General features: G+C 38.0%; 1 protein-coding gene across 1 annotated transcript in view; it reads right to left on the bottom strand.

The window, feature by feature from the left end:
• Window positions 1-14,347, bottom strand: part of GMDS (GDP-mannose 4,6-dehydratase) — a 547,433-nt gene that overhangs the window by 431,962 nt on the left and 101,124 nt on the right. The window contains exon 4 of the mRNA XM_030552293.1: window positions 8,223-8,332. Within this exon, the coding sequence (XP_030408153.1) occupies window positions 8,223-8,332 (110 nt within the window). The remainder of the gene's footprint in view (window positions 1-8,222; window positions 8,333-14,347) is intronic.

The raw sequence follows: 14,347 nt of genomic DNA, 5'->3' as shown, positions 1-14,347 counted from the left end.
TGTAGTCCTCTTTATATACTATATTGCACAAGAGGGGAATTAAAGGAAAAAAGTCCGTTACTTGCATTTATAAAATATCTTGCAAAAAAGAAGATGACAACAACTGTTGAATTTACAAATAACCGATGGACAATGTAGTCTATAATCTTTTCAGCTAGCTGATCACAATACTTACGCTTCAGGGCTTTGTTTTGTTTTTTTCACATTCCCTGATAAGCATTCAATAAATTATCAGGCTTCATTTTTCACGTGATTGCTTTCCTGATACTTTAAAATAACTTATTGGTGGTAATCTGTTTAGTGCTTATCTCAACAATGACACATGAAAAACAACAAGATTAGAGACTGAAAAAGCAAAAACCTAACAAATTATAATTACATGCAACACAAAGGAAATCAGTATGATCCAAAAAGCATATAATCTCTAGCACTTTTTTCCATACCAAGAAAAAAATTACTACAGTGAGGTGTTGGGCAAGAGGGTGAGGAGAGGATTTGATTTGGTGGTTTTAGGTGGGGTAGGCGGTAGGAGGGAGAGGAGAAGGCACAAAGAGTTAGGTCATTTTACAGGTTTTTGCAGCACTAAAACATGTCCATTTGTGTCCATAAAAATTCTGTCTCAATCTGGCTCCCATTGTGCTTGGCCTGAAAAGTACTTGTTTCAGATCACAAAGTGAAGAATTTGGTAATACTATTTGCTAAAGAAACAGAAATCAATGTATTCTTCTTAGTACATATTATTGCAACTCATCATATAGTCATTTGCATGTATTTACAATATTAGCAGACACAACATGTATATTTATCTAACAATTACATTAATCTGTTCAAGCCATGTGATGATTATATTTGCGTTACTAAAAATATTTTTGGTTTTAGATTTAGTTTAGGCTAGCCGATGCACGCAACTATTATGACTGGGCTGATGGTGTAAAATGCAAATAAACATATTTTTGTGTGGTCTATTAATTATGAGAAATTCCAAACATCACCACCTATTACAATTCCTCCTACACTTAATAAAAGAAAACAATCTGTTTGAACAGGTATAATAGGATTTTCATAGTGTTCCCCAACCCTACCCCCAAGTAAAATATTATGTGCGTATAAAGGAATTTTTAAATGGCTTTACATTTGAATTAGATTGCTCAGAAATGCAATGAGAGAGTTTTAAAGCTAGACATAGGCAAAATTACACATTTAAACTTTCAAAAAGGAACACTAAGAGCCCTACCCTGCCCTCAGCCTCATTGAGGCTCTGATCTTCAAGAGCCCAACATTATCGCCCCAGTCCAGCAAAGTACTTAAGCAAATGCTTAATTTTAAGCACCTGAGTAGTCCCATCAATCTCATGCTTAAGTGCTTTGCTGGATTAGGACTAGAGTATTCAGTACTTTAAAGGATTAAGCCGCCCACTGGTGCAGAAAGGTGAGATTGACGAGAAGATAATGCAAGGATCATCTTCCTCTTGTGAAGCAGCAGTGCAGGATCCTCCCTCAGAGCACACAAGTGTGTTAAGAGAGGGTCCTGAATAATGAAATGGCTCACATACCACTTGTGCAAGAGGTTGTGGTCTGGAAACTAGAAGCACAAACTGCTGTGAGAAGTCAGTGCTAGGCTAGCTAACAGATGGTAGCTGAGCGCAGTGGTTTGGCAGAGAGATACAGCAAAGCATGCCCCATACCATGGTGCCCTAGCCAACTCTATGGAATTGTATCCTCATAAGCAGGATCCCTACAGCAAAGCAATCTGCATAAAGGTTCCTAATGCTGCAAAAGCCAGGAGTGGGCTCTACTTAGCTGATCAAATGAACTACCACACCATCTAAATTAAAGATATGATACCAACTTGTGATATAGTAAAATATTCTATAAAAACCAACTGAAATTCTTAAATTCTATAAAGTTAAGATATATTGGATTATTTTTGTTTATATATGGTGCGTATTGCATCCTTACCCTTTAGCACAGTGGTGCCATTATTCTTGTCCATTAGCTGAACTAGATTTTGTTAAGTGAGTGTTTCACTCTTTTACAACACCAAATGTAGACTAATATAAGTAACCCACTTAGGCTTTTGCAATGCTTATAGCTAATTATATGGAAACTTAATATAATACAACAAGAAAGCACAAAAAAAGTGTAAACCAAATGATCAGAAACATATTATTACTTCTGCATACTGGATAAAACTATGTGATTTATAGTTTATAAGTAGTATATACTTCTGATTATTTTTGATAGTGCAGAAGGACTGGGAATGCTTTAAAATTTCCTAACAAAGGATTTAGCGTGCAAGTCTTATTTAAGCAAAACTGATCTCAAGTCAATGAGGGTTACCTAAATAAGGATTTCAGGATCAGGGCCAAAACTGAATAGATACAAATTATATAAATGTCATTAATAAGTCTCTCAATCCCAATCCTATAATCATTTTTCCCACATTTATTTTTAAATACATGAGTAATAGCATTAAAGTTGTTGATTAATGTTTGTTTGGAAAAAATCCAGATGCTACCAAGATAAAATATGGCCTTTTAAATTTACACTGTGAGAGTAACACATATTCCCAATACAGAGGAAGTATTTTTAAAACTGGTTTGTTTTAAGAAAACACATAGGTATTAGAACCAATTGTATCATATGAATTCTACTACTTCAATGGGATTACTCACATGCTTAAAACTAAGCCCTTGAGTAAGTATTTGCAGGATCAGGGCCTTAACCAGAAGATTAGTTTAAAAGGACTGTAAATTAATCCACCTGATTACTGAACTGTACAAATACCAACCCTTCCACTATCATGAGTAGAAGATACAAAAGCTTATTCTAGTACCTATATGTTTTAGGAAAATAAACCAGTTTTCAAATACTGGTACTTCCCATGTATTGCAGAAATATATTCCTCTGATACTGTTAATTTAAAGGGAAGTGTTTTAGCTTGGTAGCATGTTATTTTTTCTTCCAAACAAACATGGACCAATGTTATTTTATTGCCAGATATTTTGAATTTAATCTTGAATTATCATGTTTCATTGTTAGTTAACATTAAAAATTACTCAAGTGGAGCTAATTCCACTACTGACATAGATAGTAAACATCAGAATGAGCCTATGAACCAAGTATACATTTCCACTCATAGAAACTAATATTGGTGTTTAGGCACCCAAGGTTTAAAAATTAATCCAATTTACATTAAAAGAAAATCAAAGCATATAAGTACTGCTGTATTATGTGCAATTCTGCACAACATTTAAAACGATGCTGTGTTAAATTTTGAGTGAAAAATTCTGCCAACTACAAAAAAGTACCTCATATTAACAGTCAGCATTTTTGAACTACATAAGCAGAAATAAACCCATGGAAATTTATTCTAAAGTAACAAATTTAAAGCAATGGGCCTGATTCTGTTCTTATTTACACAAGCTTTACTCCAATGTAACATAAATTGATTTCAACAGCTACTCTAGAATCAGGCCATAATGTTGAAATTCCTCAATATACTGTGAATTCTTTTTCCACAGCATAAAATATTTCAGCTAAACAACATTTTGGGGGTCCCTTTATATTCGGATTAGAAGCAAACATTGGCCATGTATCAAAATATTCAAACTAGCAATGTATTAGTAAATCTGAGCCAAAACAAAGATGCTGCTGCAGATGGAATAAAATCTGCTACCAGAGGACAACTGGTTGTTTGAAGTATTCCTCTTGTTTAGTCACATATTGATTTTCCCCAGCTTACAACATTTGGGAGGTAATGTGGTTCAGTGGTGAGGGCAGGCCAAAGAGTCAGAAAACCAGGATTCTACACATACAGGAAGTTGTTTAACCTTTCCTAGCGTTTCAGTTACCTCATTGCAAAATTTAGGATAAGACTCCTAAATTACTTTGAGCTCTCTAAATGAAAAGTGCTTTATGAGTGATGCATATTATTACTGATTGGCACTCTACTATATGATACCAAAATATCAATCTCCAAGCACAGTGCCAAATGCAGATCAAGTAGTAATAAAACTTAGCCCTGATCCACCCTCTCTCAGCAACTGCAGTTTAAGAAAACCTGATCAACTTCAGGGTTTTATCACTGTTGAACAAAAACAATAAACTATTTGTATTTATCTTGCAAAGTAGAAAAAAGTACCAGTATTTGGATTTTCAAAAAATTTAGACCTTATTTGCATATAAACTAACACTAAGGCCACTGGCACATAGCCGATGTGTCTGTGTTACAAACATTAGGCACCCTAGTTGCAATACATCAACTCATTTTTTTCACGTCATATATATTTTATGACAACAGTTTTGGCAACAGAAACCAATAATCACTGCCAACAGCCCATATGTCATCTCCTACTGATTACAGCAAGTACACTAAAAGGAACACATTCAGACTTCGAGTAACTGGGCAAAACTAACTCCATTATAAACAAAGCAGCTGCATCCCTCTGTACCACATCTGAATTTAACTCTAAGCTGTTTAATATGAGACAGAATTCTCTGTATCAGTGTTATGCTGCCCTTTGCTTTAAACATTTCTATCACCTGCTTGATTAATTTAAGATGGCAACAGTAAAATACCTACAGTTAATACTGCACTGTGATGCCGTATGCAATTAATACTGTTCATAATTATGTTTGCCTAAAATAGTTATAAGATGCTGTGCACTGTTCTATACACACACACACACACACACACACACACACACACACACACACACACACACACACACACACACACACCCACACACGTGAATATGCAGTACCTCCTCAAATAGCCAAATGGTGTGAAGGAATGGCACTAAACAAATTCAGTCAAACTAGGTTTTGGATATTTGAAGGAATTTTGAATGTAGTTAATACACTTTAAAGTATACGAGTCTACGGCCATGTCTACACTAGAGACCTTACAGTGGCACAGCTGTAAGATCTCACATGTAGCTGCTTTATGCTGAAGTGAGAGTTCTACCAGCAACATAATTAAACCACCAAACCACTGATGTAGCACTGTGCACACTACCACTTATACCGGCAAAACTTATGAAGGCGAAACCCCCGAGTGACATAAGTTTTCCCAACATAAGTGGTAGTGTTGACATGGCATATGTCAGGACTATAGCAGGGAGTTTTGGATAACCAGTTTCAGTTAATCAAGCATGTAACATAAAACAACCTATTCTGTGCTTGGCATTTGGAGTCAATTCACAGTAACCAATTACCACCGTTAGTTCTACCCAAATGAAAAAAAATAGTTGCGTGGTTAGTAGTAATGATTCATGATACAGCAGTGTCTAAAGAACAGACCGAATTTAAGATTAAACTGCAAGTGTAACAGCTCTGAAGTGAATGTGCTACTGTTACTGAACACCCTCCGTAGACGTTGTAAACCCCATTCTTCACGAAAACAGGCAGGATTACACACTGGATAATTTGTTCCTACTCTGATGATGATATCATGTTAAGTTTACTGTTTCTAATAACTAGCAAATTTCACTCATTCATCTCTCACTTTCTCCAGCATAAGATTAAATCAGCCTCTCAATGACCTACTCATGAGTCATAATCCTCACTGTTTACGATTGAGAAAAATGGTCTTCTCTGTCAGTATTTCCCAGACTTCTGTGGGTTCATTCCAAGAACCAATTTCATCTTCATTGGTTTCCTACAGGAAACCAGACCAACTTCCTATTATTTTATTTTCCTTACTTTCAGCATGGCTCACATAAAATTAACTGGAAGGGAGTGTGATAGAAAACTTTATTCTACATAAACACAAGCCAACATAAACACCACCAAAAAACACTGTAGACGTCATTGATTCAAAGTGACCAGAATGTAAAGTAAGCTTAGAACTTTTTCTCTGAAAAGCACCACACACACACACACACACACACACACACACACACACACACACACACACACACACACACACACACACACACACACTTTACATAGTTACTTTACATAGGCTATGATTAAAGCAAGCTTTGCTTAAAATCATGTGCTAATAAGGATGTTCACCAGTTTGCAAAAGCTTATTATGAAGGAACAGGTACTTTCTCAACTCAGTGTCAGCAGCTGTCTTAGAACGTTTGGCATTGCTGAATCAGTTCTAAATCATCTTGAAAATAATACCAAAATATTATAGAACTTAAAAAGCTAACATACTTCCATTTAATTTTTATATCTATGATCAGACCAGTCATTAGTTGCTGTCTTTGGGCACGATTTACTTTTTCTGGCTTAGACCCAAGAGTTTGAAAGCAATTATGTACCCATTCCCACTCCTGGCCTTAGAAGAGGAAGGAGGCAGAAGGTACATGTGGCTGATTTACCATTGTTTTCTAATCACAATTTCCTACCAAGTACTTAAGAGTAGTCTGTGGATCTTAATTTATAAGACAGAACTGAAGTAGCAAATGCAAATGATGATTCCCCACGGTAAATGAAACTACATGTGTTTAAAGAGAATTCTATGATTACAATAAGGTGCAGTTTTTATTTCTGTTTTGTTGATGTAAAGTTACATGCACATTAGGCAGCTGCCCATCCTATTAACAGAAAATTCACCTTTTTACTCACATCACTTTCCTGAACTCACAGCAGATTGGCATTTCAAGGTAAAATTACAGATTTGTCTCTAGCTGTAAGTTCAACCCTTTGACACAGTTTTAAAATTTTCCATTTCCCCTTCAAAAAAAGTATATGGCATTCTCTCTCCATTTACATGTCACACTGTCTACCTCAAAACTGGCACAAGCAGAGCCTTTCACTAGTAGTGATACATTCTTATACAGATGCTTGGAGAATTATAAAAAAGTGGAGAAGTTACTTTTCATGAACAAATACGCAAATTGCAAATGGATAAAGATCAATCAGACTGGGTACAAAACTAATTTGAAGCATTCTCTGTTAAGCAGGGTGCCAGAAGCTCAAATTATTTCTATGGCAAGAATAAAATGATTTTAATAAAAGAAGCTGTGAAAATGGTGGCTATTGTATTGTGGTTCTATTACAGCCAATGTGCTGTCAATTAACACCTGAAGATCAGTAGTGTATCCAGGAGAAAAGAAAAAGATAAAAAAAGAAAAAGAAAAAGCATCAATGAGAGAAAAGGTTAAATTCTTCTTTGGAGAAAAATTACCAGGGCCAGCAATGACCTTGAAATGCTCATTTCTGGGTAATCTTTTCCATATTAGTAAAAGATTAAACGAGGTTAGTCTCTTTCACTCAGAAAAAGACTTTCTGTAGGTACCATACAGGACACTGTAAATGTTTTATTATGGTACCTACTATAAATTTAACAGACTAGTAGCAACAACAGATGCAACTCATACACACTAAAAACCAGTGGTTTTCAAACTTTCTGTATTGGTGACCCCTTTCACACAGCAAGCCTCTGAGTGTGATACCCCTTATAAATTAAAAATGGGAGGGATAATTTAATTTAATGAGGACTCAGGGCTGTCAGCCCCAGAGAGCTTACAGTTTGCGAACCCCAGGTAACCACTTTGGGACCCCTGAGGGGTCACAACCCCAAGTTTGAGAACTCCTACACTAAAACTTGCAAATACCTGGGAAATAAAAATATATAAAAATAAAATAACGAAGGGCTACTCCAAAGCATTCCAAAACAGACACCAGCAGGATCAAAGGGCAGACTACTGGTGGACAGAGGAGGAGGAGCAAGTCAAAGATTGCTAGTTAGAGTCTTGGGGTGAGGAATATTATGGAACTAAATATTTCACCCAAAAGGTTTCTGATCAGAACTGAGACCAGCACTCAGCTATTAGGAATTTTTTAGTCAGGTTCATACACGTCATCACAAATATCAGCTAAAAATAAAATATTACTTTAAAACAATGTTTTGGTTCAGACACAAACCAACAGTATGCTAGTCTTCTATCAGGGTTTCTTTTCAGGACATTTTGAACCCAATGTTATTTGAAATGGTAGAGACATTAAGCCTCAAAAATTGGGGATAATCTTGGCAATGCCAATTTAACCTCATACTACCACTTGAGGTTTAATTTTATATTCAGTACAGAAACTGGGACAGTATTCAGCACCAAGTTAGTAGTATTTGCTAGGATTTAAAACAATGCTCACCTGTTGTAACTAGTAATTGAACTGCTGTAGGGGCTGTGGACTAAAATTGTGAATAGATATACAGCGCACACACTCACTAACCATTCAAAATTCTCAGTGATGAAAGTTACTTACTTTGACATGGCTCTGAGCTCCCAAGTTGTAGATTTCAGTGGGCTTCACTTCATTAATTATCTTCACCAGGCAAGTACTGTCTGTGAGATCACCATAGTGCAGCTTCATGTCTTCAGATTTCAAGAATATACAGTTAGACTAATAAAAGTAATATACTAAATTCTCAAAACAATATGTGTTCTTATCCAAGGTCTTATTTAAAAATACATACACTATTCAGATAAGAAATTAAAAGAAAATTGTCTAGATAATAATCATTATTTAAAAAAATATAATCTTCTTTACCAGATTTGTAAGCACCACCTTAAATTAAATTGACAACATTTATGTTACTTGCTTAATCCGTTGCTCTTCATTCAACAAGGATATTTAAACTCAACTGGACAGCTTCACTTATTCTCACCCATTAGCGCAAAACTGTTTAGTCTGGGTTTCCAATACTTACGGGGAACATTTAACAATACTTTTTACAGATTTTTTTAAAATCAAAATTGTCACATTCAGCTTTTAGCCATCACCATTAAAACATCAGTGACTAAGATTTTCAAAAGCAACTAGTGAATCTGGATCCTTGTTTTGAATGCCCAGCTCGTGACATCTTAAGGAGCCTGTTCTTCATGGAGAGTGTACTCAGAGGTTTGTGAAAAAATCAGGCCTTATTACTGACAGCCAGTTCAAATCATTAATAACTTTTGAAAATCTTGCATAGAATTTGTCTTCTGTTAACAAACCTAAGTAACTAAACATTTTGCCTGTATTTATAGCAGGAAATAAGTGCAGTATATCACATACCACTGTCGGGTAACTATTGGTGAGTATCTTTTTTTAATGCTGACTGCTGTAGATTTTCGACAAAGTCTAAATTTGAAGGCTAAACTACTTGACCATATCCCTTGAAAAGAGTTACATTTTTATGCCTTCTTTCCAAAGTATCTTCTTATTACTATTTTTGCAGTTACCGAATGCTTGCATAGTGTTCTGCACCTTCAACATATTTGTATAAAAAGTTAACTACATTAATTTATTTCCTCACAGCTCCCCCAGTGAAGGTGGAGAAACTGGGGCTGAGAAATTAAGCAATTTTCACTAAGACCATAAAGCCAAAGTCAAGCTGTGATTAGAATTCATGGGTTCCTGTACCAAGTACCAACTACTCAGCTCAGGCCACTAGAGCACACCACTCTCTCGGCTATTTCTGACAATTATTTTTTTATCTATCCCCAGACATTTCACAAGTATCCCAGCGTTATGTATATCTACAATTTTATAATCACAATGTCTTCTTGGAATGCAATCAAAGAGGAGTACCATATGCCCTCTACCGATGTCTATCCTTCACTCTGCATGGGTACTCACGACAATGTCTTATGCCAGGGTAAGAAAAGAACAAAACATACCAACCTTGTCATCATTAATAATTTGTATGAAGGATATAGGTCATAAATATTCTGCTAAATTCTGTTCAAGGTCAGCTGACAAGAAAGCCAGTCAAAGCCATTCATAACTGACAGCTCCTTATTTGATAGTTTTTCAAGGCTTGGCTTCTACTATTATTTTTTGAAAACACAATACAAAATATTCTAATATTCAATGGTAGCTATGCCAATTTCTCCTCTACAATATATTTCATAGGGACAACTAACATTAAATATACAATTGAGTCACACAAAGTGTTTTTAACCAACAAAACTATGTAATACAAGATTCTGTGATCAAGTCAGTTTGCTTTCTTGTGTATTAAGCAGCTAAAGATGATTCTCAAACACCTGAAGAGAAGGAATGCTAACATCATTAAACTTTTCATAGGCTGAAAGTGTAGATGATAATACAGTAAGACTCAGCACTTCTGACCTGAAAGCTTTAGGTTCTAAAAATGAAGTACCACTAAGGAAAAAGAGTAATTTAGAAAAGAAAAAGAAAAAGAAAAAGAAAAACTTCATAACAGGCAATGCAACGTTTCATGACATTACTGACAAAATCTCAATTGTGGGTAGATATATTGGTCATGCAGCTGTTATTTATTGTTTCCTGATTATTGTATCCTAACTGATAGTTGAAAAAGGAGGTATCAGTGTGAGCCAATTCCTGTCAAAACAAAGACACCATGTAACTTATCAACTTTGTCCTTGTCCTCAAACTACAACCCGTAGAGAATTTATCTCAAAATGCAATTTATTCATCCTGGTAAATATGTTTAACATTTCTAGTAAAAAAAATAATGTACATGAATAGCTTATGCAGTACCTCCATTTTTAAAGAACACCATTTTGTTAAAAATAATCATTGACTGATTCGTTGTTTTTAATCTGCTAAAGCAAAACCCTGGACCTTGTATTAACATAGATTATTTGCTGATGCTTTTGGTCTCCAGAGTGTGTTAAAGGGGACTGGAAACTGAATGGCTCCATTCCTTTGCTTCTGAGAGGTCACATAGAAGAATAGTGGGAGATCCTTCAGGCAAGATGAATAATCTCTCCTGTTAGGTCCCGCAAGGATCTAATTTTGTCATTCCTCCTGTTCAATGTGAATATGAAACTGCTATGGGAGACAGTGAGATGGCATGGGGTGTAGGGTCTTCAGTATGTGGACAACACTCAAACTGTGTGTCTATGTCTTTAGAATCAATCAATCAATCAGATAAGAGACTCAATGTCTAGCCAAGGGTTCTCTACATAAGAACTAGCTGGCTGAGATTCAGGCAGACAAGAAGGAGATAATTCTTTTGGATTCAGAGCAGCAACCAGAAGAAATTACTCCTAGGGAAATTCTGCACCACTGTGTGTGCACAGAATTCCTGCCCCCGCAGATTTTTTGCTTCCTGGGAGAAAAATGACTGATGGGGAAGCAATGGAAGCAGTCACACGCCCCTCCTCAGAAGTGCAGCCACATTGTTTCAGGCACCCAGAGCAGCCAGCGGAGAGGTAAATCACTTTGACGGGGTGGGGTGGGATGAGGCTGGGGATACCCTGGCCAGTAGCTCCTACCTTGCGCCAGGCTCAGCTGCTAGTCCCCGCTGGGCTGGGCTGAGTGAGGAGCGCACTTCCTCTTCCCCTGCACAGAGCGGTCAGATCCACCCTCAGAAACCTCCCGTGGCTCCACACCCCACACCCCTTTTCCAGTCCCCATCACTCCTTAGCTGCAGGGGGAGGGATCGCTGTGCAGGGAGCTGCTCTCCCATCGCTCAAAGCCCCATGCATCCAGGCCCCCCCCACCCCTCCTTCTGAGCCTCACCCCCTGTGCTTGAACTCCCCACCAAGCCCCCCCATACCTGAACCCCCACCCTGCTGAGCCCCACCTGGACCATCTCAACGAGCCCCCTGCACCCACATCCCACTGAGCCCAAACCAGAGACACCCAGACCCTCCCATGAGCCACATCTCCCATCCTCCTGAGCCCAAACAAGTGACACCCAGACCCCCACTGAGCCCTCCAAACCCAGACACCACCCCCCCATGAGCCACATCCCTCCACACCCAGACCCCCCTCTGAGCTCCAAGCACCTTCTCCTGGAACCCCCATACAGAGTCCCATTGCCTGTTCACCCAGAACCCTCCCCAACAAGACCCTGTGTTTGCAGATCTCTCCCGCACCCAGACTGCTCCACACAAACCTCTTACCCCACACCTGGATTCCCTCCACACTTGGATCCTGCCAGGCTGAGCCTGCCTAACCAAAACTGGTGTGCCTGGCACGGAGAGGCTGGGCCCTGGGTATTTCTGGGTTAGGCCCAGCCTTTGCCCTGTATCAGCATTGGGTGCAGCCTCACCGCGGAGTTTGTGTCCCCGGCATGGTGGGGTGAGGGGGGCCTTCAGGGTGATCTCCCACCTCATTGTAGCCAGTGGCCTGTGCTCCCCATTGCCAGGCTGGAGAGCCTTCATATTTATTTCTTTGCAAATAAAATTTGCAGAATTTTAAAATATTGTGCACAGAAGCTTTTTTTGTCACAGAATTCCCTCAGGAGTAGGAAATGCATAGATTATATGAGTTTCTTCCATGGAAGTTGGGTGACCACTGTTTATTAATGAGGTTTGCAAGTGAGGTGGGTGTGAGGCGGGAGCATAATGTTTGATCAGTAGCTGCCCCTGAGGTTCCAGATACTAGAGGTGGTTATAAGGTTGCACTTTTTTCTCTCTTTTTTTTTTGCAGTTGTCAAGAAGGTTTTCTATATGCAGATTTTACTACAGTTATCCATGCCTTGGGTTACCTGCATCACTGTAACACAGTCTACATAAGCTATGCCTGAACACTACTCAGAAATTTCAAGCTATTAGAAAGAATGCAGTGGTCTGCTTACTGAGTGGAATTCCAGACAGGAAGTGTAAATCTCACAGTAGTTTGGGTCCAGACTATCCTCATGACCACCTCATTCCTCTTTACAATAGGGCAGCAATTTATTCAGCTATGCTGAATGGACTTTTCGGGATAAAGGAAGATTTTATTTGTGGAAAGAAGAAGTTTTATGGATAACCGTTTAAAAGGGGAGACCTGTATCTGGGACAGGGTTTATTTGTTCTGTACAGTTTTACAAAATAGGCGACGTGCATAGAACTTTGGAGACACAGTCATTTAAAATTTCCTTGTGTCTGACTTAGAAGTCTCCTTTAGAAAGCAATATATATGGAATCTATTTTGGGCACATAGTCACAATCTAGCTTGCTTCACAGAATTTTATAAAATTTCATTACTTGCTTCTTGAGACACACACCCGTTGCAGTGTGCTTTTATTCAAATTGAAATCAGTTGTTCCTGTGAAGAATGCACAGGGAATACACACAGCTTTTAGAAGCTAATGAGACTAAAACTACTTGATTGCTTTTTTATTTCCTCGAGTACTGCTTAGAGACCTATTGTTTCAAAATAGTTGCCATGGAACAGACTTTCCTGAGATTCCAAGCCTGATTCTTCCACGTCAGATTCAGATAGTTATCATTCCTCTACTAGAGGAAAATGATTAAGAAAGAATGTCAAAAATTACTAGTATTTGCTTTCTTTTTCTGTGTTCTATACTTTTTTCAGTTTCCTTTCACAAGCTCAGGAGAGGTATCCGAAAAAGAATACTGTAGCTCTTTGTTTATTTTCTTGTGCTTCAGTTTACTATATGAGCCATGGCGTTTTAAACTGCAGTAGACCGATCTCTAATACTATCTTGGCTGGAAACTAATTTATTTTATTGCTCTTCAGATGATCTTTTGCTATAGCAGCTAGATGATTATTTTCAAGTTTAAAATACAAATGACAAGCCTCCCATAATGGGTAGCTTTGACCACACTGGTCTTCTTTCAAATTTTAAAAGATAAAACCAAGCAAAAATCAAACCAAATAAAAATACATTTTACATTACGTTCTGAGGCTTGATAGACTTGGGCTCTGTTAAACATCCAAGGGAGCAAATTTCAAAGAAAAAGGCCCTCAAATGAAAAAGTTCTCCTGCCAGATGTGATGGATCTGATTGTGATCTCATTTACCTTAGTGTAAACCATGACTAGCTAGTGCTAATGTTAAGTGACCTAACCTATAGCGTAGATGCAACTAGGTCAACAGAAAAATGTTTCCAATAACCCAGTTACCGTCATTTGGGGAAATGGAGTTCCTGCGCTGACAAAAAAAACCTTCCGCCGCTGTAGTCTGCATCTACACTATGGGGTACCATAGCTATGCTGCTGTAACATCCTGCATGGAGACATGCAGTGGATCACCTGGCGAAAGTGAACAGATCACCTGACAAAAGGGACTGGAGATTATAAAAGAGAAGGTCTTGGTCACCATTTTGAGAAAAGAGCAGAAGAGGAGGAAACTGGGCAGAAGGGCACTGACAGCAAAGGTCAGAGGCATAAGAGCTTCCATGATTAAGAAGAGAAGTCATGTGCAGGAGGGTGAACCTGGACTGCTTCAAGGACTCAGCTCTAAGCCCAATGAACTCTCCAAAGTGGTGATGAAAAGGAGGCAGGGGAATGCATACAGGTATGTTTATTGCTTTTTCTAAATTGTATATTTCTTTTGCTAAGTAAATGGTTTTTGTGTCTAGAGTCCTGTGAAAAGTGTAAGTTTCTGTTTGCTTTTGCTATGGTAGACTCCTGAAGCGTTAACTGTAAAGCCAGAATACCCTCAAGGTGGAGCTTGGAGAA

Source organism: Gopherus evgoodei, chromosome 2 (assembly GCF_007399415.2).
Source record: "Gopherus evgoodei ecotype Sinaloan lineage chromosome 2, rGopEvg1_v1.p, whole genome shotgun sequence".
Classification (NCBI taxonomy): Eukaryota; Metazoa; Chordata; order Testudines; family Testudinidae; genus Gopherus; species Gopherus evgoodei.
The sequence above is the reverse complement of the archived record's forward strand: the minus strand, read 5'-3'. Positions and strand labels throughout refer to the sequence as shown.